The 26,279-nt window shown below is 32.3% G+C and overlaps 5 protein-coding genes and 1 long non-coding RNA gene across 10 annotated transcripts; 5 read left to right on the top strand and 1 right to left on the bottom strand.

Moving 5' to 3' along the window:
* Positions 1 to 351: 351 nt before the first annotated feature.
* LOC100577918 lies at positions 352 to 3,715 on the top strand. 2 transcript variants are annotated; one of them, XM_016915485.2, is made up of 5 exons: positions 352 to 481; positions 937 to 1,128; positions 1,476 to 1,531; positions 1,606 to 2,495; positions 2,594 to 3,035. In XM_016915485.2, exons 2-5 carry the CDS (start codon positions 1,105 to 1,107, stop codon positions 2,599 to 2,601), a joined length of 978 nt encoding a protein of 325 aa, XP_016770974.1. In that variant the 5' UTR covers positions 352 to 481; positions 937 to 1,104; the 3' UTR covers positions 2,602 to 3,035. The 2 variants fall into 2 exon arrangements, with proteins under 2 accessions (XP_016770974.1, XP_006570185.1); XM_006570122.3 differs by having other exon boundaries at positions 357 to 481; positions 1,606 to 3,715.
* A 1,294-nt stretch (positions 3,716 to 5,009) lies between these two features.
* On the top strand, positions 5,010 to 7,010 carry LOC100576505. 3 transcript variants are annotated; one of them, XM_016917844.2, is made up of 4 exons: positions 5,033 to 5,266; positions 6,248 to 6,613; positions 6,704 to 6,756; positions 6,820 to 7,010. In XM_016917844.2, exons 2-4 carry the CDS (start codon positions 6,470 to 6,472, stop codon positions 6,953 to 6,955), a joined length of 333 nt encoding a protein of 110 aa, XP_016773333.1. In that variant the 5' UTR covers positions 5,033 to 5,266; positions 6,248 to 6,469; the 3' UTR covers positions 6,956 to 7,010. The 3 variants fall into 3 exon arrangements, with proteins under 3 accessions (XP_026297402.1, XP_016773333.1, XP_026297401.1); XM_026441617.1 differs by lacking the exon at positions 6,704 to 6,756 and having other exon boundaries at positions 5,010 to 5,266; positions 6,248 to 6,320; XM_026441616.1 differs by lacking the exon at positions 5,033 to 5,266 and having other exon boundaries at positions 6,142 to 6,613.
* A 308-nt stretch (positions 7,011 to 7,318) lies between these two features.
* Positions 7,319 to 8,670, top strand: LOC102656732. Its single transcript, XM_006570121.3, has 3 exons — positions 7,319 to 7,606; positions 7,720 to 7,787; positions 7,873 to 8,670. The coding sequence occupies exons 1-3, from the start codon at positions 7,529 to 7,531 to the stop codon at positions 8,537 to 8,539; spliced, it is 813 nt and encodes a 270-aa protein (XP_006570184.1). The 5' UTR covers positions 7,319 to 7,528; the 3' UTR covers positions 8,540 to 8,670.
* A 249-nt stretch (positions 8,671 to 8,919) lies between these two features.
* Positions 8,920 to 11,830, bottom strand: LOC102656669 (ctenidin-1-like). Of its 2 annotated transcripts, XM_006570120.3 has the most exons (4): positions 11,653 to 11,830; positions 10,702 to 10,760; positions 9,510 to 9,961; positions 8,920 to 9,420 (listed from the first exon to the last, which is right to left on the bottom strand). In XM_006570120.3, the coding sequence occupies exons 1-3, from the start codon at positions 11,665 to 11,667 to the stop codon at positions 9,550 to 9,552; spliced, it is 486 nt and encodes a 161-aa protein (XP_006570183.1). In that variant the 5' UTR covers positions 11,668 to 11,830; the 3' UTR covers positions 8,920 to 9,420; positions 9,510 to 9,549. The 2 variants fall into 2 exon arrangements, with proteins under 2 accessions (XP_006570183.1, XP_006570182.1); XM_006570119.3 differs by having other exon boundaries at positions 8,920 to 9,961.
* On the top strand, positions 10,345 to 10,787 carry LOC113219275. The gene is made up of 2 exons (XR_003306163.1): positions 10,345 to 10,595; positions 10,653 to 10,787. It is a non-coding gene; the product is annotated as an uncharacterized LOC113219275 (long non-coding RNA).
* An 8,073-nt stretch (positions 11,831 to 19,903) lies between the features above and the next one.
* LOC102656640 lies at positions 19,904 to 25,602 on the top strand. The gene is made up of 4 exons (XM_006570118.3): positions 19,904 to 20,110; positions 21,374 to 21,420; positions 22,345 to 22,680; positions 23,825 to 25,602. Exons 1-4 carry the CDS (start codon positions 20,099 to 20,101, stop codon positions 24,546 to 24,548), a joined length of 1,119 nt encoding a protein of 372 aa, XP_006570181.2. The 5' UTR covers positions 19,904 to 20,098; the 3' UTR covers positions 24,549 to 25,602.
* Positions 25,603 to 26,279: the final 677 nt, after the last annotated feature.

The following is a 26,279-nucleotide window of genomic DNA, read 5'->3' as shown; positions in this document are numbered from 1 at the left end:
TAACTCTGTTTGGCAGTTTGGAGTTTCATCGTTTTTTTTCGGATAAGAAATAAATGGACGATGATTATGTATACTTAAATAGAAAATCTCGATGGCCATTTCGCGTTCGTTCCTCTAATTAAAGTAGCTTCGAGTAGGAAAATTCACTTTCGTTGAGATTGCCGGTGGTGGAAATCAAGAGGCGATATTTATGATCCTCGATGCGTATATATATATATAAATGAAAGGGAAAGATATATTTTTGAATAGTGCGTTATTGGCCATAGCCTTTTAAAAACGTTATATTTAAACGTTCGTTCGCAAAATATTTTCTTGAATAAAATAATTTTAGTCAACTTTTTATTCCATTTTTTTTTTTTTTATAAAAGCTTGTTTCATTTAGGAAACTGTTGAACAAAGAACTTTCGATTTTCAATAATTTATTTTCATAATGCAATGGTAATACGAGTTTATAGGAGAAACAAATTTTTTTAAAGAAATAGTAAGTAAAGTTTAGAAGCATTTTTACACTTTTTGTTAAAAGTTCAAAAACAATTAAATTTGTAAAACGTTTCTTTTTTTTTTTTTCAATCAAAAGTTAGAACAATTTCATTTTGCTAAAAGAATTATTTTCTAGAAATTTGAAAAAATTTTTCTTAACTTTTTATCTTAATCTTTAATATGTGTTTATATCTTTCTTTTCTTTTTACATGCATACATCTATTTAATCTAATTCAATAAATCTAGTTACCTAATTTACAAATGATCAATAATTAAATTTCGTCTAACGCTTCCTGATTCTTAAATATCCTCATTTTGATCGTGTATGCATTATGACTCGAGAGGAAGTGATAGCGTGATGCGCACCAATTCCCGGTGATTCGACGCGAAACAGCCTCTAAGATCACTCAGTATCTCTATATTTTCTTCTTCTTCTTTTTTCTCGTTTTATTCAAGAGAAAACCGTCGATTCCAACAGTACTTACGCGAAACAATGTTGTCAAGTCCAGTTTAAACAGTTGCCGTACAAGTTGCCACTTTGGAAAGAGGGAAGCTTTAAAAGACGTTGCCAATGGATAGATGTCTCCATAGTAGGATCTAGTTGGACGTGGTACGATCAGCGAGATGAGGATCGCGTGTGTGATCACGGTGAGTGCGAATTGTTACACGACGTGGTGGAACGACGAAACGAAGAGATTCATTGTGATTCACGTTTGTACGAATATTTTCGAAAGAAGTCGAATAAAAATGCGTAGATACGATCGATGACGAACACGTTTGGAGGGAAGAAGATTGCAAATCGAAGATGATTTTTTGACATTTTGTGACATAAGAATGTTAGTTCGATGTGTAAACTCGTGATCGTTTATAGTCTCGTTTCTTATTTTATTTATCTCTTTTCTTTAATTAGAAAAAAACGGAAAAGATTAAGCAATTTGAAGAATTTGTATTTATAACGTTGGTAATGCGAGGTTAATGGATTTTCATGGTTGCAGATTTGTGCCGCATTTGTATCAACATTCCTCGGTGTAGAAACTGTGCATTCCGAAAGGTACGTTTCTTTTAAAAATTTTTAACGATTAATAAAAAAAAAAAAAGTAATATAAAATTTTATTTAAAACATAGGAGACAAAAATCGAAGGACCACTTGTTACAATTCGAGTCCGTAAATAATACAAATTTCAACGTCAGCGAGATAACCTTTACCACTCTTCAACCGGAGATACAGTCAGAAAAATTGTTCAAGCACGAAATATACTCGAATACACCAAACGTGCACAAAATCGCCTTGCAAACAAGAGACGCAAGCAAGAAAATCTTAAGGATTCATTCGACACGTTCTATTCAACCGCGATTATATCCGTTGAATCGATACAAAGTGAATCGACGTCGAAGGCAGCTTCAACATTCGGCCACGAAAACGAAATCGTACGATATTAAGGAGAATTACGCGGAAAATCAACAATTCGAGACCATACAAGGACCTGCAGCAGCTTTCGAGGATGGATCGATTCGAATCGAGCCTATTTACCGAGTGAGCAAGAGCAAGAATATTTTCGACTCGATCGTTGACGTGATTCATAAAATAATCAATCCGTCGAAAGCGTTGGGCCCTTTCGTCGGGCCGTTCCATTTCCCGGGCGTGGGCGACAAAGTGTACGTGCGACTTTTAGAACCGCTTAATTCGAAGCATCTGGTGATACGATTGATATCGCATTCGCCGATCACAGAGATCCAGTCGACGTTCGAGAAAAACGTTCTTCCGTCCAGCGAGTTGATAGAACATCCCGAAATTTCCTCGATCGATCACGACCCCACTCTTTCTCTGCCTAACAGTGAAGTGTTGAAATCGTACGGCCAGCACAACGACGCGATTCATTTAGCCTCGTCGGACAGTTTACCATCATCCAGTAATGTAGAACAAGTCAAATTGACGAATAATTTTGGCCCGAAAAGTAAGGTTAATTCCGCTGGAAAGCACAATTTGAGGACGTACAAGCTGAGTTTCAAACATGGTAACGTGAACGGTATCCAAAAAATCAAACATCATAAGAGGAATCCTTCGATAACAAAAAACAACAACAATATCAATCATATTTCTCGTTTGAAACAGGCCGGTGAAATAAATAGAACAAAAGATAATCTTCGATCGGACAGTTATCAAGAATTGACGAATGATTCCAGCGGCGAAGACGATTCCAAGCTGTTGACAGTCGATTTCCAACAAATTCAGCATCCCGTAAATGCTTCGTTCTTCGAGCAAATATCTTACAACACTCCAATCCCTTCGTTCGAATCATTTCCAAGCGATCAAATATTCTCGAATCCTCGAATTCAAGCAAGTTCGATCAATCGACAAGTTCAATCGTACAACGTTTCCAACGAATCAACGACACCGAAATACAGCATCAAATTTGCGAGTAAGAACATGAGATACCTTAACCTAGACGGAAGCGTGGAGCCCGCCATTAAGAAGAACAGCGATGGCGGGGAATTCAAATCGACAGAAATGGATCCCGTCGTCTCGAAAGTGCCTAAACCCGTCGATAGCCATTGGAGAGTGCTTCGAGGCGTAAATCCACGATCGAAAGAGGCAATAGTGTCGGCGAATAAACAGAGTCAACGTGGAGGTTCTCGAGAAAGAGGCGATCGCAGCGATGATGCGTTTTTTAGAGGCGTCCCGGAGGTCTAATGATAGCGCGATGAATTATTCACGAGGAAACACAGTGGCGATAAAGGAGCAAGGGTGTTGTTTGGAAAAAAGAAATGGAAAATAAAAGCACGAGATCTGGATTCGACGAACAATGTGGAATCGAGTCGAATATAAATAATTCAGGGAAGCAGCGTAGAATCCATGTCGAGAAATGGATCACAAAATAGTTTGAAGTCGTTGCAACTCCATTCAGAATGATGCGTTAAAAATATTTTTTAAACAAACAGTCTTAGTCTTTGTAATTAGTATAATCTTTTGGAATCTTTATTTAGATTTATTCTTGTTTGTTACTTTGCTGTATCGCTTGTTGACTTTGTTATGATTCTTGGGTTAATAACACATTTATTGCGAGTTATTTCTTAAGATTCTTTAGTATAATATTAACGTCTGAATAGTGAAATAAATAAAAATGTATTAAAATAAATAAAAAAAAAAAATTGGCGCCATTTATTGTGAACATAACACAATTATAATATCTAGGAATAGATAGAGTATAAATATTTTTGTTAAAATAAAATTTTACCAAAAATAATTGATTTGATATTATTATTTATTAATTATCCAGAGAAACTGTTGTGTACTTTAAATATACAAATATTAATCAGATATTAAATTACAATTTGCTCAATATAAACTGTTAACTGGAATAACATTTTTGCTGATTGTAGATTTATTTGGAACGTGAAGCTCTTGAAATATTGAACATGATAAATTAACGTGCTCTGATTATTTTAAACAGTGGATCCGTTTAGTTGAAATCTCTCTAGAACCGTGTAAAATTTATAAAAAGGTTAAACTTTGAGAAAATCAATCTATCCTAGAAATTAATTAAACAGAATGATTCTAAAAAAATTTATACGTGATTATGCGTAAAATTAAAAAATTCATTAATTATTTCTTACAACTCATAAATATCTTATACTATTATTATTATTACTTTTTAACATTTAGCACTCGATTAACATTCTAATTATCTCATAATTCAATTATTATGCATCACGTGTAAAAGTGAACATTTTGTTTTTTTTTTTTTATCTTTTACTTTCTATTTCACGGACAATTTTCACTATTAATTGATCAGATGCATATGTAAATTGATTTAAAACTTTCTTAACAGCTTTGATAATCCATTTTTTCACGGTCTAACTGTAATACAATTGTATTAAAAGAGTAATTTATGCGTGACCTGTTCATAACAGGATTACACACGGTGGAAAGCGAACTTGTTTCTTTCTTTTTTTTTTTTTTTTGTTTTTTTCGATCTTGGTGGAACGATCGAATTGCCACATTCTTCAAAATCACTTTCTTCATACGATTAAAATTATTTCCATGCAATTCCAACACGCAATATATTTCTCGATTATTTATACAAATATTTTTTTATAGATATTATCTCTCTTCAAGAAAGATTAGAAAATTGATTATCGGTAATGTCCATATCTCGTGACTCGTTTTATTCGACGTATAGAAAGATAAGATTAATATAAAATTTACGTCAAGAATACGTGAAAAATATTCGATTTATACATATTAATCAGTTTCACTCGTATACATAATTAATACAATCTGTGATTTATTTCATTTTTACGAAATTTTTCATTTTTGAAACGTTTTCCTCTTTTTATTTATGATTTCAATCTCTTTATTCCGTTCGAAGAATCGAAACTATTATATCGAAAACTTTATTAGCTTTTTTAATCTTATCGATAAAAGTTAAGCAGCCAATTTGTTGAAAGATTTAATTCTGTAATAATAATAATAATAAGAAAATAAGAAAAGATTTTTATTGATATTTTCTCTTATAATATATTGCAATTAAAGATAGTTTTAATTAGTAATTTACAACAACAAATTCAGTCAATTAAGATTACTCGATAATGAACCAGTTGGAATTATTTTTAGATTTAAAATAAATTCTCTCTGCTTGCTTCCAATCCCGTTAATGATAATCTTTGTTCATTAAATTAAAATGCGCGTATGCCACGGATCGAACAATTCTGATTCTCGGTTGGATGCATCTCGAGGAAGTGTTCCTCCGTTTCCTGAATGCAGTTCTTCGATCACTTGTGCGCGGTTAGAAACTCTTTTATTATCTCGAAGAGCAATTTCTTGCTTCTTGCAAAATAAAATCGAGTTTAGTTATTTGTGATTTCGTGTGAGAACAATTAATATATTTCGTGATATTTTATAAGTGTATATTTTATAAGTAATAAAAAATATAATAATTTTTAAAATACGATATAATTAAAGAAAATTTTAAAATATGTATCAAAAATAATTAGAAAAAGAGAAGATTAAAGAGAAGAAAAATAAATTATTTATTGATCTTTCACAATTGAATATTATACTTTAATAAAAAAGAAAAGTAAATAATAAGTGAAATCGTTAAATTTTAAAGTATCATTAGAAAAAATATGATTTTAATATATATATATATATTTGATAATGGTGATTATCTAAATTGAATTTAAATTATTAATTTTATTAAATTTAACCTGACTGAAAAATCTTTTTAAGTTAAGAAGAGATTTTTTTTTAACTATTTAAAATATCCAAAAATATAAAGATTTTATTCTAATAAAAATAAGAATTCTTGGTTGTTAAATGTCTTGAAAATTAAAAACAAATATATATAGAAAAGTTGTTCAGAATCTTAATTTTATTTTCACGTTTCAAAGTTTTTTCATCTAAAACTTAAATTATTTTATATTGAAAAATTAATCCAAACATAAAATATGAATTACTTTACCTATAATTAATTATAAAATACACTAAAATTTAATAACAATCAATTTTGAACACAAAGATTCATATTTTTATTAAACTAATTACACAAGAATTTTTTTTAATAAAAATATTATTCACGTATAATTATGAAAACGATAGCTTTATTTTTTGATGTATCATTTATGGGTAAAAATGATCGATTTGATTTTTGTTATTTTGTTTGGGACAATTATTTTAATAACGAGAATTAAAAACAAACCGATCGTAAGAAATTACAGGATTTCTAAAATCGATATCCATTTTAATAGAAAATTGCATCGATGACAGGTATCGTGAGAGGTTAAGTACCAACTTCTCGTGCATCGCGTGCCAGACAAACTCCTCATCGATCGATTACTCGGTACAGTAGAAATTCTTACGCACGTCTCGCATGATAACAAGCGCAAACACTGTGGTGTTGATTGTTTGGTGAAAAGCAGAAAAGTGAAAAGAAACTATGCGAAAACGCAGCTACCCTGCACGTTGGGCGGAGTTTCTCGGAACATTTTTATGGAGACGATTCGCCTCGCTAATTTCAGCTGCATGTATATAAACGTTAGATTTGTTACGATCGCGAGCAGAGATTGTCCGTTTCTCAAAGCTTCGAAGAGGTTAAATTTTCTCATTTCATCCAGAATGAAACGAACGTTTTTGGTAAGATGACGAAAGATTTTCCCCTGATTCTATTCGATTTATTTTTCATTCCAACACGCTTATTTTCCTTTTCATTTCGTATATTCACAGTATGCTATTGCTTTATTGGCTTTGCTCTCGCTGCTACAACAACCAATCGAATCGTGAGTATCCAAGCGTTGGTGTTTTAATCGTATATTACATTCAGTCTTGTTTTTATGTAACAGGAAGAAGGTGATCATCCATGTTCCTTATCGGGTGAAGAACGTGAAGCACGTACACACGATTTACAAAATCATCCCGCATTATCGCGAGGACAAGAAGGAAGATTTCGAGGAGGACGAGAAATATGAAATTTACTAGAAATAATTTTAATTATAACTAGATAATATTGCGCTTAATATAAAATTCAACCCAACGAATATATTTAATAGAATTCAAAATAGAGTTCAAATATGTATAATTAATAGATCTCAAAACATGTTTTAACAATATTTTGTATTAAACCAGTTTATTTAAAGAATAAATGTATCTATTTTCTGTAAAATCAAGTTAAATTTAATTTTTTCTTTCCAACAAAGAAGAATAAAAATTTTGAAGAAAATTTTATCTTTGCAAAGATATTTCTATCGTTATTTTTTTTTTTTACATTTACGTCGAGTAAAACTATAAGCGAACTAAAAAAAAAAAAAATAGAGAAACAACATCAATAACCGCGTTTATTGAACAATAATCCTCCTTCCGGCGTGGCAATGACCTTACCACCGACCACCGTTGACACATTTTTCCAAAAGGCGTGCCATTCGAAGCGGATTGGCAGACGGAGCATATCTCGAAACGGCGAAAGTGGTCGATCGTCCGTAAAATAATAATCTCGCAATTTCATAGTAATCACCGTGATAGAGGGCGGAATATAAACGAGGAGCGTCCTACGCGATGCCAAACGAAATTGAACCGCTGATCCCGACGCTTCGTTTTCTTTCTCACTCCTCGACCATGATAACGAAAAAATGGGTAATTAGAACGATTACAAAATTATTCCACACACATATACATACAATTCTAAATAAAAAATTTAAACAATTGAATCTCAACTTTTTCAATCTAATTATTACATCTTTTCCCAGCAACACCTCAACTACCTGTGCCTCCTTCTGCTGAACCAAGCGACGATATACGGGGTAACTTCGAAACAGTGAGTTCTTTCCACCAATTCTTTCGCTTTCACCACGTTCCATACTCTCGTTTTTTCTCGAGCACACCTCTCATTCCCTTTCCAGCCTCCACCTGAAGATCCTCGTGCCGGATGTGATCAACCACCACACGCACACGAGGACGGTGCTGCTCCACGTCCGCGTGCCGCCCAAGAGGCCGAGAACGTACAAGAAGCACGAGTACAGTTGGGGCTCGAATTGGAGCCGTGGCCGTTATCACAACCACAGGGACGAGTACGGGGATCACGAGCTCGACCACGAGAATTATCAGGACGAGAAATCGGGAAACGATTCGCCACGCAAGGAGGACGATCGAAAAAGGCAAAAGTACTTCCCCGTGTACGATTATCACAAGGAGTATCCCTCGTCTTACGACGGGGAAGGAGGCAACGATTTGGAGGAGAGGGGACGCGACAGTTACGCGGTGCACGAGGACGTGAACGATACGCCGCCCAACACGGAGACGGTGTCGTTTAATTACGAGGAGGGGTACAGGAAGGGGGGGGAGGTGGAGAGCGGGCGGATTCGGGCGGATCAGACGCACAAGTTTCACGAGGATCGTCGCGAGGAGCAGGGAGACGCGGAGAGCGACGGTTTCAAGGACGAGTTTGAAACGAAAACGCACGCTGGAAGGTATTTGGTCGACGACGTGGAGTACGAGAATACTAGGGATAAACGTCATCATCATGGCAAAAGAGGAAGAAAGAGAATTAGAAGCGTGGAGGAGAATTAGAAATAAGATTAAAGTAAAGTTTCTTTCCGTCGAGTTCTGTCGAGTTTTGATCAATTTTTTATTGATTTTATTGGTTAAGCTAATTATAATATTATTATAAATAAGATTAAAGTAAAGTTTCTTTCTGTCAAGTTTGAGTGTACAGTTTAAATCAATTTTTCATTGATTCTATTGGTTAAGCTAATTATAATATTATTATAAATAAGATTAAAGTAAAGTTTCTTTCTGTCAAGTTTGAGTGTACAGTTTAAATCAATTTTTCATTGATTCTATTGGTTAAGCTAATTATAATTATTATATATAATAATTAATTATTAAGCTGATAAATGAAGAGAGAGAGAGAAAGAGAGAGAGAGAGGGAGTAATACAAATGGGAAAAATGATATTTCAGGTACACACGCAATTTAATCAATCTTTCTCACGACAATTAATAATTATACATTAGATTCATTCGAACCGCGGTATAATATTATAATAAGGGATATTAAGAAAGTAACAATATTTACATTACAACAAGTTACGAACGATGTGACGATAATAGAAAGACTAGGACGAGAGGTAAGAATGATAAAAAGTCGATTGGCATTCCCTGGAGAACGTCAGTCAAAAAAATGAAAGCTATTAAAATATCCATCCAAACTTCGATAAACTTTCTACTAATAAAAGCTTCTTGGTAAATGGAAGCTTCTAATTTAAAATTAATTAATTTAAAAGAATTGTATATCCAGCGAAAGTTGGATTAACCGCACACAATTATGTATGCTTGATAATCATCGCCATTTGGAAGAGGTTTCTCTCGATCATCAATCACGTTTTTTTATCTTATCTTTAGAGAAGATGCAAAGATGAAATTCCTCTGATCCGCTTCTTACCGATTGAATCTAAAGAAAAAAAGAAAAAGAAACTTAAAGAATCGAGATTTTCTTTTCCCACAACGAAACCAATCGAATTCTTCTCCGAAGAAAACTACCGTTCTCCTCCCCAAAAAATTGGCACGAGCCACACTCTCGTTAATGGCCACCCCAGTCCTCGTGGCCCCCTCCGCCAAGGCCCCCTCCGAATCCACCGCCTCCGTGGCCTCCGCCGAATCCTCCACCGCCCCCGTACCCTCCGCCAATGTCACCGCCGCCATATTCGATGTGGCCGCCGCCACCGCCACCGCCGCCACTGTATTCAATATGGCCGCCGCCGCCGCCGCCGCCGCCGAAGTCGCCGCCACCCCCCAAGTCGTGGCCACCGCCGCCTCCGAAATCGCCACCGAAACCACCGTGGCCACCTCCCAAATCTATGGGGTGACCGACCGTGTACCCCAGCACCTCGTATTTGTCACCACCTCCCCCACCGTGGTGGATGTGCTTGGTAATGGTGTGCGTGTGGTGGATGGTCTTGATCTTGTAGGGCACGTGGATCACCACGTGATCGCTGGAAATTTTATTTCAATTATTTCAGTTCGTTTAAAAACGAAGAATTCACGATTCTTAATGTAATATTAATGAAAAAATCTTTTTTCGATTCAATAATAATAAAATAATTATTTTCTCTATCGAGTGACGTTTAATAATAAAGAAAAGTTTCGATCGAGTAATGAAATAATTATTTTCTCTATCGAATGATATTTAATAATAGAGAAAAATTTCGATCGAGTAATGAAATAATTATTTTCTCTATCGAGTGACATCTGAAATTTTCTTTTAATTTTATTTGGAACGGAGAAATAAAAATTCGTTGGTTATTTTTAATCATTGCTATCAAGAAATCTAAAATATATATAATTAATTTTCATTAATTGCTATATTTTATATCGATTATATATCTTGCAAATGATAAGCAAATGATAAGATTGAAATATATTATAACTCGAATTGTCTTTCGATTAATTTTTTGTTTCGATCTCGACACGGACGATCGTGCGGGTAATGACGCGGAAACGACGCTTCCTGAATCATTGGATGGGAAAGAGCGGATTCGTTCTGGTTTTGTTTCGATAATGGAGGAAAATTGACCATCGATAAGCAAAATATCTGGAGAAAGTCGCGACGCGTGGGTCGACTTCACGGTTCGTTGCTCTGATTTATGATCGCGAGTAGATAACTGCACTTCCGTTTGATTATAGCAAAATGTAAATAACCGTGGACGATATATTGGCAGTAAAAGAAACTCACTGTCCACCGTGGTGTCCCGCTGAGGCCAAATTGAGCAAAGAGGCAACCACAAAGACGGCCTGGAAGAAAAGAAAAAAAAAAAAAAACTCGATTTAACCAGTGCAGAAAATTTCTGAATATTACCGTTAACATGCAAAATGTGCATCGTGTATATCGAGAGAAATTTAAGCGAATTTAAATCGCTGCTAGAATTTTCTTGGAATAACTTTTTCAATGGACATCAGATTTGAATAGAGAAATTTTAATTTGATACGTGAAATTTCTTATAGTTTTTTATCTTCATGATTCTCTTAGTAGAACAATTGTTTTAAATTTTTTTCTAATAAAAGAATTTTCTGTATTTCAAAATTCTGTATTTTTTAATTTGAAAATTTGAATCGTTAAATTTTGTTACTCATACTTTTTCTAGATCTCTACGAAAATTCGTACAAGTTTTCTTATTTAAAAAGTAAAAAATGAAATATTGTAACATATCTTGGAAAATAAAATATTTTATTCAAAGACGCTGAGAATTTTTTCAAAGCTAAAAATAAGAAAAACATTAATGCAATTTTTTACAATTGTTAATTTAGTTCCCTTCCTCTTATTAAATTTTTATTCAATATACTATTTACAAATTTTAAATTCAAATCTTGAACTCGAATTATATTAATCCAATATAAAATATTCTATTCTCCAAATAAAAATAAATACCAAAAATTTCGTTAAAATTCACTTTAGCAATCGATTTATCCAAAGGGATTTTGTATATCTAAAATTTTTCAAACTTTCATTCTTTGCATAAAATTTATCTATCCCAAATTCAACTATTCTCTTCGAATTTACGCAAAACGTCGTGTTTTCTAATTTTTACAAGTCAAATTACCAATAATTCGCCAGAGGAAAGAAAAATCTTTTCAAATTTCCCGCGCAACCTTCAAGTCGAATTTCAAACCGAGAATTAGAACTTACCGCGAGCTTGGTCATCGTGTTGCTCTCCTCTACCCGTTTCGTTTAGAGACCAGCTCGGCGCAAATAATTCGAGGAAAATGATAAAAGCGTAAGAGAAAACGAACGACTACCGGTTCCTTCTTCGCGATACAGTTGGCGGTTGAAACCGCAGTTTTGATCTGCTGACGGTTGTGCACACGCTCGCCGCTTTTATACATGTACGTGATTGGAGTTGGATAAGAATGAAAGGGAATCTTTTGCAAGCGTAAAACTGATGCACGTGAAAGGAGCCGTCTAATAGAGAAGACGTGGCAAAAAACGGAGGACCGGCGCACCCCCTCCACCTAAGTTGCTTACCCTTCACCTCGATCCCATCGTTTTGTTCATTTCCTCTTCTAGACGTTTTTTAGATCTGTTTCGACGCACCTTGCGTCTCCACACCGCCTTCGCCACATAGTGTACCGTGGTCTTTTTAATGGAAAGCTGGACTTGGTTGGGTGAACGGCCAAGATCAAGATCACCGTCATAACACGACGAGGTGGATGCACTCGCGGTTTGTTTCACTCGTTTGGTTAAGAAGATGAACGTCTGGGATGATTCTTTTTTACCGATCGAGAAGAGAGACGATTGAAAGTAATGGATACAGACGGGTCACTATCGAGCAGATGAGGTTATGTTACGTGAACCGTAAAACTTTTTTTATTCTTATTTTTATTTTTTGTTTTTTTCTCTTTTGGATACATTTTGTTTTTAAGGTTTAGTTTTCTGAGATTCTGGATCTTTGTGCAGAAATTTTTGATCTAAGTGAGGTTTGCAATGAAATTTATCTTTGGATTTTGAGGTTTTAAATTTGAAAGATTTGGAAAGATTGTTACATTTTTATAGTTTGTATTTGCTTCTATGAAATTAAAATTCTTTTTTTTTATTTCTTTATCTTTATGTATAATTGCTATATCAATGTTTATGATATTATATACTGAATTCGATTATTCCTAGTATTAAATTTTCTTTTCAAATTCTTCGAGAAAAAATTCTCTAATATCGAATCAACTTATTTATGACTAATTTATTCATTTCACGCATCAATTTACACGCAAGTTTTAAAATGTAAATTTTATTCACAGGATATTAATTAAAAGTCGTAGAAATAATAATTCATACAGTAAATATTTTAAGTAATTAAGCTGCTGCATAAAATATTTTATTATTTCATCAAAATAAATCTCATCTTAACTATATAATAGAAATAAATTATCTCGATTTATAAAAGGAATATCAGCTAAATTATTCGCCATAATACATCGTGGTTCCATTTATCTATAATTTCTCAGATTTCCAAAATGGATTTCGAAAGCATTATCTTATCTCCACATTATTTCGCTCTGTAATCTCTTTAATCTCAATGAAGAATTATTTCAATCGTATAAAGTCTCGAAAATTTGCATCGAGGACGCATTATTTTTTATTCAATTGTTTCAATTTCGAAATCGAATCAGAAATTTTTTTTTACAACGTATTTAAATACAAAATAGTTGTTTAACAAAAATTCAATCGATTGAATTTATTTTAATTTGATATAAATGTATATACATAATTATTATATTGTTAATTATCATATAATAGAATGTTTAAGAGATATTTTGCATGTATTATAATTTGAATAAATAAATAAATAACACAAGTAGTTTAAAAATATATTTTTACTATTAATTCTATATATCTCATACAGAAGAATAGTATAGAATCTTATATTAGAAACATTCTGTATTCAGAAAGAGAGATTAATTTAAAATTAATTTATTAATGTATCATAAATTTATAAACTCGAGGCAAATAGGAAAGGAAAATTAATTAAACGCTTTAAATCTTAGTTATCTTAGAAACATATTTATAATTTTATTCTAAACGAGTATGAAAAGTTAAAAGACAGTCTACTAATCAGCTGATTAATAAACATATGATTGCACATAAAGCAATAATCATTTCATGGTTCAATTAGTTATAATTTTATTAAATTATTCAATTAGCGATTACAACTTATTCCATATGCTTTCTTTAAGCTTGATGCAAACTTAGTATTTGCATAAGTGACTTTTAAGAAATATAATGCTGATGATTAGAAATTTACTTTAATTTTATATCACCAACTGTAATGATCAACAGCAATATCAGGTGGTATATAATATAAAATAATTTAATTAAAAGAATGAAAAGTGACTCTTTTATGTGCCTTCATTATTAAGATGCAACAATTTCACGTTTTAACAACTTTAATTAATGAATAAAATTATCAATCAGTTGCCAATAAATTGCTAACTTTTATCTAAATTTATATACAAATATATACAAATGTAGTACAGTTATGCATATACATGTTCCATACGATGCTGTTACGAGTAGTATAATTTAGTAGATAACCAATGTGAACTTGATCTTAAACTTGATCTTGAGTAAAGGATTGCGTGGTCAAGAATGTACAGTCGATGGAATCGATATAATATAAGAGTTGTATTTGCATGAATATAATTTCATTGCCAGGAAGATGTAATTTTATGTATTATAAATATTACTTGAATATTTGCATATATTTAAAAAAAATATTAGAAAATATTCATTCCCTTTGGAACTCTGTCATTAAAATTTCTTATATTTGACTAATATTATTATTATATAATTTTTCTGTTGGTTATATTTAAAACTCAATAATTTGAAATAAAATCTTACAAGTTTTTACGATATTTCAATATTTATTTACAGCCCATTGAATTTTCCCAATATTTTCCAAAGAAAAGTATCTTTATTTTGCTACACGATGCAAAAAACTGAGGCCCCAGTAGTGAAAGTAAAGATTTCACTCTTCGAAAAATGAGTTCAGATTGTTCTTTTACGAACAACGGATTCGAGCAACAACAATTTAAGAAATAAATTTTCCACGGAATATCCGTTTCCCTTCGATACATACATATACATCTCTATCTCTCTCAAACGGAATCAAAGTATCGAGGGCGAGGCTATTTTCAAGATTCTTTGCCGGAGAAAATGTATCTCTTTCCCCGAGCTGGAAGATTTCTTCTTTCTTTTCGTTTCACCGGGAGCAGGTGTTTCCTTTCACGAGTGATCCATCCATAGAATGAATCCCGTAAGAGGGAGAGGATCCATAGAAATCGTGGCCTGTAAATCGATCCCGTCGATGTTCTAGGATCGCGTGCGGATCACAGAGAAAGGGAAACCGATCGTCTCGCCTCGTAAAATCGGCCCACACTCCGGATTGCGCATTCCGATCGCCGAGCGAAAACAAAAACGAGCAACGCGTTATCCCTTTTTTTTTTTTCTTTTTTCTTTTTCTTTTTCCGCGAGGATCGCGGGACCGTGACAGTGAAATCTCTACTCCGAGGAATTCGATTCGATAGAAACAAGGAAGGTTAGTCGAAGGAGTGTTCAACGATCCGTGAGCTTTTTCCAGAGAGTTGTGTCACCCGTTGTACAATCCTGTTCGAAAGTATATTTGGATAGTTTGAATAATATTCTAAATAAATTGTAATTAAATATAATTAATAAATTAATATATCTGGTAATTTTTTAGTAGACTTATTATATCAAGGTGAATATTATTTACGAAGAGCTTGGAAAGAAAAATTCTTGAATTTGTTATATTTCTTCTTTCTGGATTTGTGTTTTAATATTCTTTTGTTCATTATTGATATGATTTAAAGAGTTATTAAAGTAGAGGAGAGATTTCAATTTTCAGTATCTTTACGTATAACTGATTGGATTTTTTAAATTTTTGAGAGGAAAAATATCTTTATTTTTTTCTATTTGTTACACGATGCAAAAACATCTTTGAAGAAAACAAAGTCAGAGCTGTGAAAGTAGAGATTTCACGTTTTGAAACGAGTTCACACTGATTCTAGCACGATCTTTTTTTTTTATTTATTATAATAATTATGAATTGTAATATAATTATAATGGTAACGTAATAAACAAGATACATGCAAGGATTTTGGTCTTTTCAAATGACAAGGATCATTATGGGAAACAAAAAATTTGCAAAGTAAATAAGATTTTGATTAAATATCAATATAAAAAAATTCACAATTTAGAATTATCAAAAATTGTATCAATCAAGGTTATAACAAAATATTCTTCTCGAAAAGATTCTCTTCTCTGTAATCATTATTCTTCAGAAACTCATCACTCTATTTCCCATTTTTCTTGACGTAAACAAAGCTCGCGTGAAACTTCCGAGTTTACAACGCGAAACCACGTGAAACCAGGAAGTTGCTCTCTCTTCGTGACTCACGATTGCCTCTTCTTGTGATCCTTTTATCGCATTTCTAGCAAGATGGAAGAATCGTTGATCGAGACGGATAGAAAGTAACAGGATCAGCAGAAAGGACCTTGATCTTCGATTCATTAAACGGTCGTTCACAGAGTGAAAATCTTTCACTCGATGGAATTTAAATCGATACATATTTTGCTTCGATGTTATGGTTCCCCGTATGTATATATCCGTGATATACTTTAATATTTTAAACATTTTATTATATATTTTTAAATTTAATTGGTTTTACATCGTTTATAATATTATTTGATTCTGATTTTGATTTACGATATTTTTTTTTACGAATAATTATAATAATTGTAATTATAATTATGGATTATAATTATTAATGGTGAAACATATTTTTATGTTGTACAGTGTGCATATATTGCATCTACATGTATCTTGTTTATATATATTTGTATTATTTGTATTTTATATTGTATTTTAGAGTTTCTTAAATTTCTTCAATTCGAAATTCCCGCCATTCGATCGTTATATCGTTCATAATATTATTCGATAATTGCGTTTGTAAATAAAATTGTATTTTAGAGTTTCTTAAATTTCTTCAATTCGAAATTCGCGCCATTCGATCGTTATATCGTTCATAATATTATTCGATAATTGCGTTTGTATATAAAATTGTATTTTAGAGTTTCTTAAATTTCTTCAATTCGAAATTCACGCCATTCGATCGTTATATCGTTCATAATATTATTCGATAATTGCGTTTGTAAATAAAATTGTATTTTAGAGTTTCTTAAATTTCTTCAATTCGAAATTCGCGCCATTCGATCGTTATATCGTTCATAATATTATTCGATAATTGCGTTTGTAAATAAATTATCGTATGTAAATAGTTTTACGTAAATACTTTAGCATAATGAATTCTTAGATTTCTCTATTAAAGTCATTTACTCTCTCCTAGAAATTCGTGTGGTTAGGTATAAATTTAATAAAGAATTCTTATAAATGATTCTTTGCTTTCGTGCTTGTTTAAATTGCGCACGATCATCAAATGTAAATTATTTTCATTTTCTTTTTTCTCTCTTAAAATTTAGAATCCATTGAACTCGTGATGAATCATTGTTAATATTGCAAGTTTAGAATTTTTTTCTCCCTTTATCTTGTAAATTTAAATAAAATACAAATATAACAATAGAAGAAAGATTATTTCTCTTGTCTCTCAATTTTTAATCATTGATTCAAAATTCATATACAATAAAGATGAAGTAACTTTTTAATTTATATAATTGATAATTGTTATTTGGTATTTTTTATTCGTCATTATAAACATCGTGCATATAATAAAATTTACATAAAAAAAAAAGAACAATTTTCGCTTCGATAAAAGCACTTTTACATCATCGTGAAATTTCAATTATGTCACTGCTTATGTCGTGTCGTCTCGATATAATTAATCAAAAGACATCTCTCTTGGCAGTAAATTTCTACAACGATGGCTCAAGGTTATATGCTCCATCAAGATTTTTTTACTCGCTTAGATGGAAGATAGTCATGCAAGAAGGAGGAGAGATTCTCGAGGAGGAGAGAAAGTGATCGTTCACAACGTGTGTAACTCCTAAATCGATATTACTTCTTCTTTAGATTTCACTATTACCGCATTATCAAGTACTGATAAGCACTTATAGACTTTATTGTGTTATTAAGGATATATATATGCATGTATGTATTTTAGCAATTAAGCAAATTGCCAGTAATCAATTTCCTTCCTGTTTAAAGTAATCGTATCTCTTTCTTTTTTCTTTTTTTGAAATTAATATTACTCCTAGTTCGATCATAACAGAGATTTCTGCGATTTTTTAATCAGAATCGAGAAAATATCAATTTACGAGACTTTCAATATTATCACTTTCACTCATTTATCTATTTTTTTTTTCTTTTTTAAATATCGCATAATTTTGACGAATAGGTTTCAGAAATGGTTTTTCTTCTTTTGAAAAGCAGTTTGTAACAGGAATGAGCCAAGCTAAGATTTTTATTTACATCCAGTTGTATTTCCCCACTTTGATTAGCATCTGTGAATTAGAAGAAATTAGAGAGTAGACATGATATAAAAGAATAAATATTGAAAGAAGAATTTAATGAAAAAATAATTAGTTTCTTCGAGCTGAGACGAGAGAAGAACGATGATATTTCATCCATTGCAAATCGGAGAATTGATATATAATTCTCTTTTTTCTCGACTTTGTCTCTTACTTGGATTAATATAGAACTAGTTCGATGAATTATGCGAGTGTAAACGTTAGCTGCTTGAAATGCGATAGGGATGCATACGAAAGTAGGTGATTGAACGTGATTTCTCAATGGAATTCTCAAGTGGTTTGTTCTGAACAGTCGAAATCATTCTGAAATTATGTCAAAATTAGCTCGAATCTTATAATCTAATAAAAAACTATTCATACTTTTAAATACACATTTTCTTCATTAAAAGGAAATCTAACAAAATTTTTCACGAATACGATTAGAAGAAACGAATAAATAGAGATAATAAATAGAGATTTTCTTAATTCTTCAAACGTGATAATACAATATAATCAAATCCACATTCATGAATCTACATTTCCTTTATTTAAAAAAAAAATCTAACAATCCTAAGCATAATTATCGACAAACATTTTCAAACATCTTCAAACACCACAATTCCCACGAAATCTTGATGCCAGAACCATTTACCAGAAGTGTTTAACGTAATTCCTGTGATACGCTAATTACAATTATCTACAAACATCTTCAAACATGATATAATATAATATAATCAAATCCATATTCATGGATCCACATTTTCTTTATTTAAAAAAAAAAAAATCTAACATAATCTTAAGCACAAACGCCTTCAAACACCTTCAAATGCCACAATTCTCACGAAATCTTGAAATATTTAACATAATCCTTGTGATATGCTAATTACAATTATCTACAAACATCTTCAAACATGAATATAATACAATATAATCAAATCTATATTCATAGATCCACATTTCTTTTATTTAAAAAAAAAGAAATCTAAGCACAAACGTCTTCAAACACCTTCAAACACCGCAATTCTCACGAAATCCCATTATCAACCTTGACCAGAACCACTTACTAAAAGTATTTAACGTGATCTCTGTGATATGCTAATTACAATTATCTACAAACATCTTCAAACATGATATAATACAATCTAATCAAATCTATATTCATGGATCCATATTTCTTTTATTTAAAAAAAAGAAATCTAACATAATCCTAAGCACAATTATCTTCAAACACTTCCAAACACCACGGAATCTCATCATCAACCTTGATCAGAATCATTTACCAGAAGTATTTAACGTAATCTCTGTGATATGCTAATTACAATTATCTACAAACATCTTCAAACATGAATATAATACAATATAATCAAATCCACATTCATGGATCCATATTTCCTTTATTTAAAAAAAAGAAATCTAAGCACAAACATCTTCAAACATCTTCAAACATCGCAATTCCCATGAAATCCCATCATCATCAATCTTGGTGCTCATTTTGAACCAGAAGTTCAAGGATACTACGACTCGACCAACGTTCTTGAACCCGCACAATTCTCTCACTACGAATCCCCTCCCTCCTTCCTCGATCAATCCTGATCACTCCTCTCTCGCTCTCGAACGATGTGGAACGGCCGATTCTCCTTGTTCTTGTTTTGGAAAGCGCGGGGCGCGGCCGGACCGCGGGTGAACGCCTAGAGAAGAGAAGAAAGTGTCGATTTCCCCGTGAACAAAAATTGCCCCAAGGCACGCTCGGCCGTCCGTTTCATATCGGCACGCCTCGATCCGTCCTCGGCTGCGGCGGCCGCCGCATCTCTCTTTCTTCCACGAGATGGAGAGCTTTGCCGGTGGGAGGTGCACCACGCTCGCCCAACGCCGATTATGCTCTTTTTATCTTGTATAAAAGAGAACAGCCGTGCACGGGGCTCCCGCAATTTGTTCGCACCGGCTCGAGGGAAACACAACGCACGTAGGCAGAGCCGCGGCCGATCCACTGCCGCCATTTTTTTGAACCACCGCCGCCTCACCCTCGAATCCTCCTGGCCACGGGATTTCGTCCCTCGACCCGAACGAATTTCTTTTTCGCCGAGGGCAAGGAGCCGGCAACATGAGGTGTTCGGTAAGTGGAGTGGTTTTGGCTTGATTAGAGAGGAGAACTCGTTGGAGGAGGGATTTTAAAATGTTAAAGGTTAAGTGTAAATTGTAATTACGAGGGAAAATTGAAAGATATGTCGTATACGATAGCTTTGTGTCGAGATTTTATTGATATTGTTATTATTATTATTGACTCGAATTTGCAACATGAGATATTCGAGTTGAATGGAGTTTCGTTAGAGAATATTATAAATTTAAAGTGTAAGTAAATTGTAAAGTCCATACACCAATCAACCCTTGCGTTCAGATTTTTGTCGATAATTTGAAGAGAATTCGAAGTATTTGTGCGAGAAATTTTGATATAATTAATTCGAATTAATGGAGTTCAATATGTATGGAAAAGAATTTGAATAAAATTGTAATAAAAAATAAAAAGGCACGAGCAAAATTGTTGTGGAAATTATTTAATATTCGTTGATAGTTTTGTTCATTTTATTGTGTTAGGTAAATTAAATTTTTTTTTTAATCATGAAAGGATATTAAATATTTATTATTACGAAAATTGACTCGTAATGAATGCTGTAACGAATGTTTATTTGAACTTTGATAAATAATAATCGTGCAATTAATTCTAAGAAGACATTATGTTTTTTTTTTTCATTTAAAGAATAGCATTCTTCGATTCAAAAAACCGTGCAATTTATAATTGTATTCAATAGAAATTAATATTAATAATATAAAGTAATAATGTAATTCAATTAATATCATTTAGATTTAAAATTTTTAAATTATTAGATGTTATTGAATTATGAAGTTGTAAAATTGAACAAAAAATTGAAAAATTTAATTTAAATAATTAATAACAAGAAATAAGAAATAATTTTCGATATCACTAAAAAATCAACAAGTATTATTTATTTTTTCACCTTAATATTGGAGCTTTTAATTTATATTATTACACGCTTCATTGATCAAGACTCATCGATCGCATAATCGAGCAAAGTATTTCTTTCCTGTTTACAGAAATAGATTTTCAGATGCAATTCCCAATTGGCAATTTAAATAATCTTTCTATTCAAAAATTGTAAATTAAACAAATTTTTCTTCAAATTAAATAAAATTGTATTTTACATAAGAAATTTTCATTTCCAAGCGCATTTTTTATCCCAAAAATGCAATAAAATTACATTTTTTGCATTAAGAAAAAATTCCTCCTACTTAAATTGTTTATTATATTATATACTCATATTTATTAAAATATATCTCATTCAATCTTTAATGTTTACAGGCTTTTTGCATGTTGCTGCTAACGAGCGGGCCTCTAATCACTTATGCGTAAGTATCCTTGCAAATTGAATGTAATTCTCGTTATCAGACCGTATCAAATTCTAAACTTCTTTTTGGAATGCGATTTACGAATTAACTACCGTTTCGAATAACTTGAATCACTTTAAAGTTTATCTATTTATTGCATGTAACAGTAGAGCAAAATATAAATAATAATTATAAAATTGTAATATATATGAAACTTAAATAATAATAGGAAAAAGTAGAGAATTTTTGATAGAGTGGAACTTTATGCTTCAGAACTTCAATCTGAATTGATAATATTGATTAATAAAATTTTCTATAGAGTTATTTTATTACTTTATGTATTAAATAGTCAATTTCAACAAAATTCAAAATTTGTTTACCTTCACAGCAACAAAGTAGTACTTGATGCTTCAGAACTTCAATCTGAATTGATAATATTGATTAATAAAATTTTCTATAGAGTTATTTTATTACATTAAATAGTATCAAATAGTCAATTTCAACAAAATTCAAAATTTGTTTACCTCCACAGTAACAAAGTAGTATTTGATGTTTCAGAACTTCAATCTGAATTGATAATATTGATTAATAAAATTTTCTATAGAGTTATTTTATTACTTTATATATTAAATAGTCAATTTCAATAAAATTCAAAATTTGTTTATCTCCACAGCAACAAGGTAGTACTTGATGCTTCAGAACTTCAATCTGAATTGATAATATTGATATAATAAAATTTGATATAATAAATATTGATATAATAAAATTTTCTATAGAGTTATTTTATTACTTTATAAATTAAATAGTCAATTTCAACAAAATTCAAAATTTGTTTATCTCCACAGCAACAAGATAATACTTGATGCTTCAAAACTTCAATCTGAATATTTAATAAAATTTTTATATTAAATAGTCAATTTCAACAAAATTTGTTTACCTTCACAGCAACAAGGTAGTACTGGTGATTCCGCAACAGACGAGACGAATGTATAATGGCGGTTCGGGACCATCATGGCAGCCACGTTTCAGAAAATCGTCCCTCGGTAACGAGGTTCATTACCAAAAGTATCATCACAGCCCTCCTGCACACTATTTCCCGAAAAAATCCGTGTACAGAAGCCCCCCGTTCCCCCACGGAGGGGATGACTTCGATCAAGGCCACGAACACGTTAATCACGTGCGTATTCCCTACGGGAAGGACATCAGCCATGCCATTTCGTTTGGAAAAGGTTATATCCCTTATGACAAGATCAAAGGCAGTTTCTCGTTAGGTCGCGAGAGGTGAGAATATTTCTGTTATTTTTTAGAGATGAATAACATTTTGTAAAATTTTTGTAAAATTTGAAAAAAACAGAGAATTTGTGTGAGGTTTTGAATTTTCCTTCTCCTCGTTAAAGTTTTGCATAAAAAAATAAAGTTGCGATATTTTAATTTCCTTTCAAAAATTCTTTTCTCTTCGAACACAAATTTATGATTAATAATGATTGTTAATATTTTAAAAATTTTGAGTTTCGAAGTTTTTAATTAAAAAATCTCGTTTGTAATTATTTTATTTCTTTACTAATTATCTTATTTAATAGAATTAAAATGAGATGAAAGATTAATTTATGGTAAATTTGTAATATGAATTATAACATATCTATATATAATTTATTAATTTTGATTTTGTATTCTCCTTTCTACTTTTTCTTTTTACGAAATATGTGAAAGTATTTTATTTTGAGAATTTCATATTTGAATTGGATTGCATTTTATGTGAATTATACATTACAAATGTCGAAATATAATTACAATACATTATAAACTATTAATATCGAAATATTAAAACGTGTAAAAGATCATTTTCAATCAGTTATTAACACTTATCGCTCGTCTGACCATTCGTAGAACACTTCACTGCAGCCAGTAGTACAACTGTTCAATTCATCAGACCAATATTTGTATTTCATGAATTGTGTTTTTAATAATTTTTTGATAATCATTTTTTAGAAATATTATGAAATTTAATTATTATGCTTCATAATTCAAGAATTAAAAGACTGTACAATAATATTTTTTTTTTTAATATTTATGTGATGACAATCTAAACTGTTAATGCAAGTCCCATTTCTCTATTCTAATATTTTACTACAATTGAATTTAGTTAGAATAAGATTACTAAGATAATTTTTAAATTCAAAAATTATTCAAAACATCCAATAATTATAATTATTGCATAATTGTATAGCTAAACATTCAAGGTTATACAAAGTAATTTCATTCCAAACTTTGATCAGTTAATTTTCTAATTCATTGATAATCCTAGGAATTTATTCCTAATCCTAGAAATAAAGGAACTATAGATGAAATGAAAATTTTAATTCCTCTTATAATATGCAATATCTTGCTTTATCTATATCACTCTCATCGTTGAAATTCATTGCAGGAAGCCAAGTTTGCAAGAACAAAACTATCAACCGGAACCAGAGTTTTCGTCAACCCAGTACACCTCGTCCGATTCCGATTACTTACCTTCGGGACAATCGTACGAATCCTCGCATCCGGAAACCTTCTTCCCCGATCCGGAGACCGCCTTAAATTACAACGAGAGGCGCAACGATCGCAAAAAGTTCTACTCCTCCCGATCAATCGAGAAGAATATCATTGGGAACAATCCTTTGAGCTTCGACAAGGATCAGATTCTTCTGCTGCAACAGAAAGGCGTGAATCTGTACAAGAACGTATCCCCTCAGCCGCAAGATGGCGTATTGTTGCCGAGTGGCGTTCCCTCGGCCACTATAGGCGGTAGTAAAGAGGGGATAGTGTTGAGAGACACGGTGGCCCTAGACGAGTACCAACAGAAGCTCCAAGAAATGACCAAATCCTGGCCGCAATTCTTGTCCAATCCGGCCACCGCTTTTGCCAACAATTATCAAAGCCAGCACGTGACAGCGAGTTACTCGACAGATGGCTCTTCGGTCGGTGGCATCAGTGGCTCCATCGATTGGGCAACGAACTTCGCTCAACCGAAGCGAGGTTACGACGTTAAGGAGGATACCGTGGAGCAGCCGCAGAATTTCAGGACGCCTGTCTACGCTTCTTCTTATAATACTGTCTCTGTTCCCGTGAGCGTGGCGATACCAGCTATCGGGCAGGCTGTTCATGGATAGAAATATCGATAGAGTTTGATTTCAAATCATTTAAGCTCTTTGCGAGTACTTTTCAAATGACATGCATGGAGGACGGATGCACGGACCCATGTGCAATTAGATTAAGATGTTCGTGGGATGCGGAGAAAGATTGTTTCTTTAAAGGTATAGCAAAAGATCGAACGTTTTTAAGGTTTATTACCAATTTTGTAATTAGAGGTGAAATTTAGAATAAAAATCGTAAAGTTTAATAAGGAACGGATATGTAAGATATTTTTATTAATTTATTACAATGTAAATTTTATAGCGTTTCACTTTAAAAACTTTTTGAACGAAACCATGAAGTTTTCCATCACAAGTATGATAAATGACAATTTGTTCACTTTCATATTATACGGCCAATATAATGCCAATATAAATGGCACTTGAAGTGAAAAGAAAGGAGTGTTTGAAAAAAAGATTATTGCAAATTATTCTAAATATTTATCTGGAGGTTTGAAATTGTCACAGAATAGACATTTTTATATATCTAGATTTTGTTTCAGTGAGAATTTAAAAATGGAATAGTCTTCTACATTATAGCAGATTGAAATTTGAGACTATTAGAGAAATTAAGATTCATCGATTGAAAAATGAGGATTTTTGAAAGTTGCAAACTTCCTTGAGAAATTTAACATCTATCTTGTAATCGCATAATTCACCTTCGACATGCAAGAGAGTATTTGTCATACTATGCGTCTAATATATATGTTCTTCGTACATCGGTGAAAGTAATCTTTCTTTTTATCCACCATTTTGCGACAAACAGTTAGACGAGATAGGAAAGCACTTTTCTTCTCTAGAAAGTTATTCGAAAACCGAGTATTGTATTTTTTTTTCTACACGAAACTTGTGAATCGTTTAAATTGTACGCATCGAAGGGAGAAAAATTTATTTTTCTATCCTGTTAATGTGTTAATGTGTTCTGTCTCTGTATATATATATATTAGCATTTGTGCAATATAGTTTAAACATTTAATTGTCAAATAAGAACGATTAAAACAACAAGATTTTAATAAAATAAAACACCATTCTATACCTCTTCTTCCTTCAATTAAATCATCGCCATATAAATTTTTAATTTCTTCTACATTTTTAAATTCATATGCAAATATCTTTGAACAAAGAAATTTCAAAATTATTAATATTTCCAATTCTATTTTATCCTTAAATTAATCATCTAAGAAAAAAGAATCATTAATTAATTTTTACTTACGATTTCCCTTTCAATTTTTAATACCATTAAGATCGACACAGCAAGAACAAATTATTACCAATCTCTTCGTTTAAAAATTTTGCCAAGGCGATTCTCACACGCGCGAAACAGGCTTAATCGGCGATCCAGCGATCAAGACGGATCGACCTAACAAGAATAAAATAAAGATCGAATGCCACGGTCGCCAAGATCACATCTTCCTCCGAGTTTACTTTCACTCCGAGGTCCGATGACCGGCTGAACGTTCGAAAGTCGAGAAAGTCGCTTTATCGCGAGAGGACACGGGATCCTCTCGATCTTTTCTGCTCGCCGCCTTCGCCTCTCCCCTCCCTCCCTCCCCTCCTCGCCCCACGATCCCCTCCCTTTATCGCACGAGACACGTTCACGTGCAACATAGAAGGTCAACGCCACGAGGAAACGCGTTCACAACGATTCCCTTACGAAGTTTCTCATGGACTGTGTTGCGCTCGGTGCAATATTATTTACATCGCGTTATT

The sequence above is a fragment of the Apis mellifera genome, linkage group LG1, assembly GCF_003254395.2.
Source record: "Apis mellifera strain DH4 linkage group LG1, Amel_HAv3.1, whole genome shotgun sequence".
Classification (NCBI taxonomy): domain Eukaryota; kingdom Metazoa; phylum Arthropoda; class Insecta; order Hymenoptera; family Apidae; genus Apis; species Apis mellifera.
The sequence above is the reverse complement of the archived record's forward strand: the minus strand, read 5'-3'. Positions and strand labels throughout refer to the sequence as shown.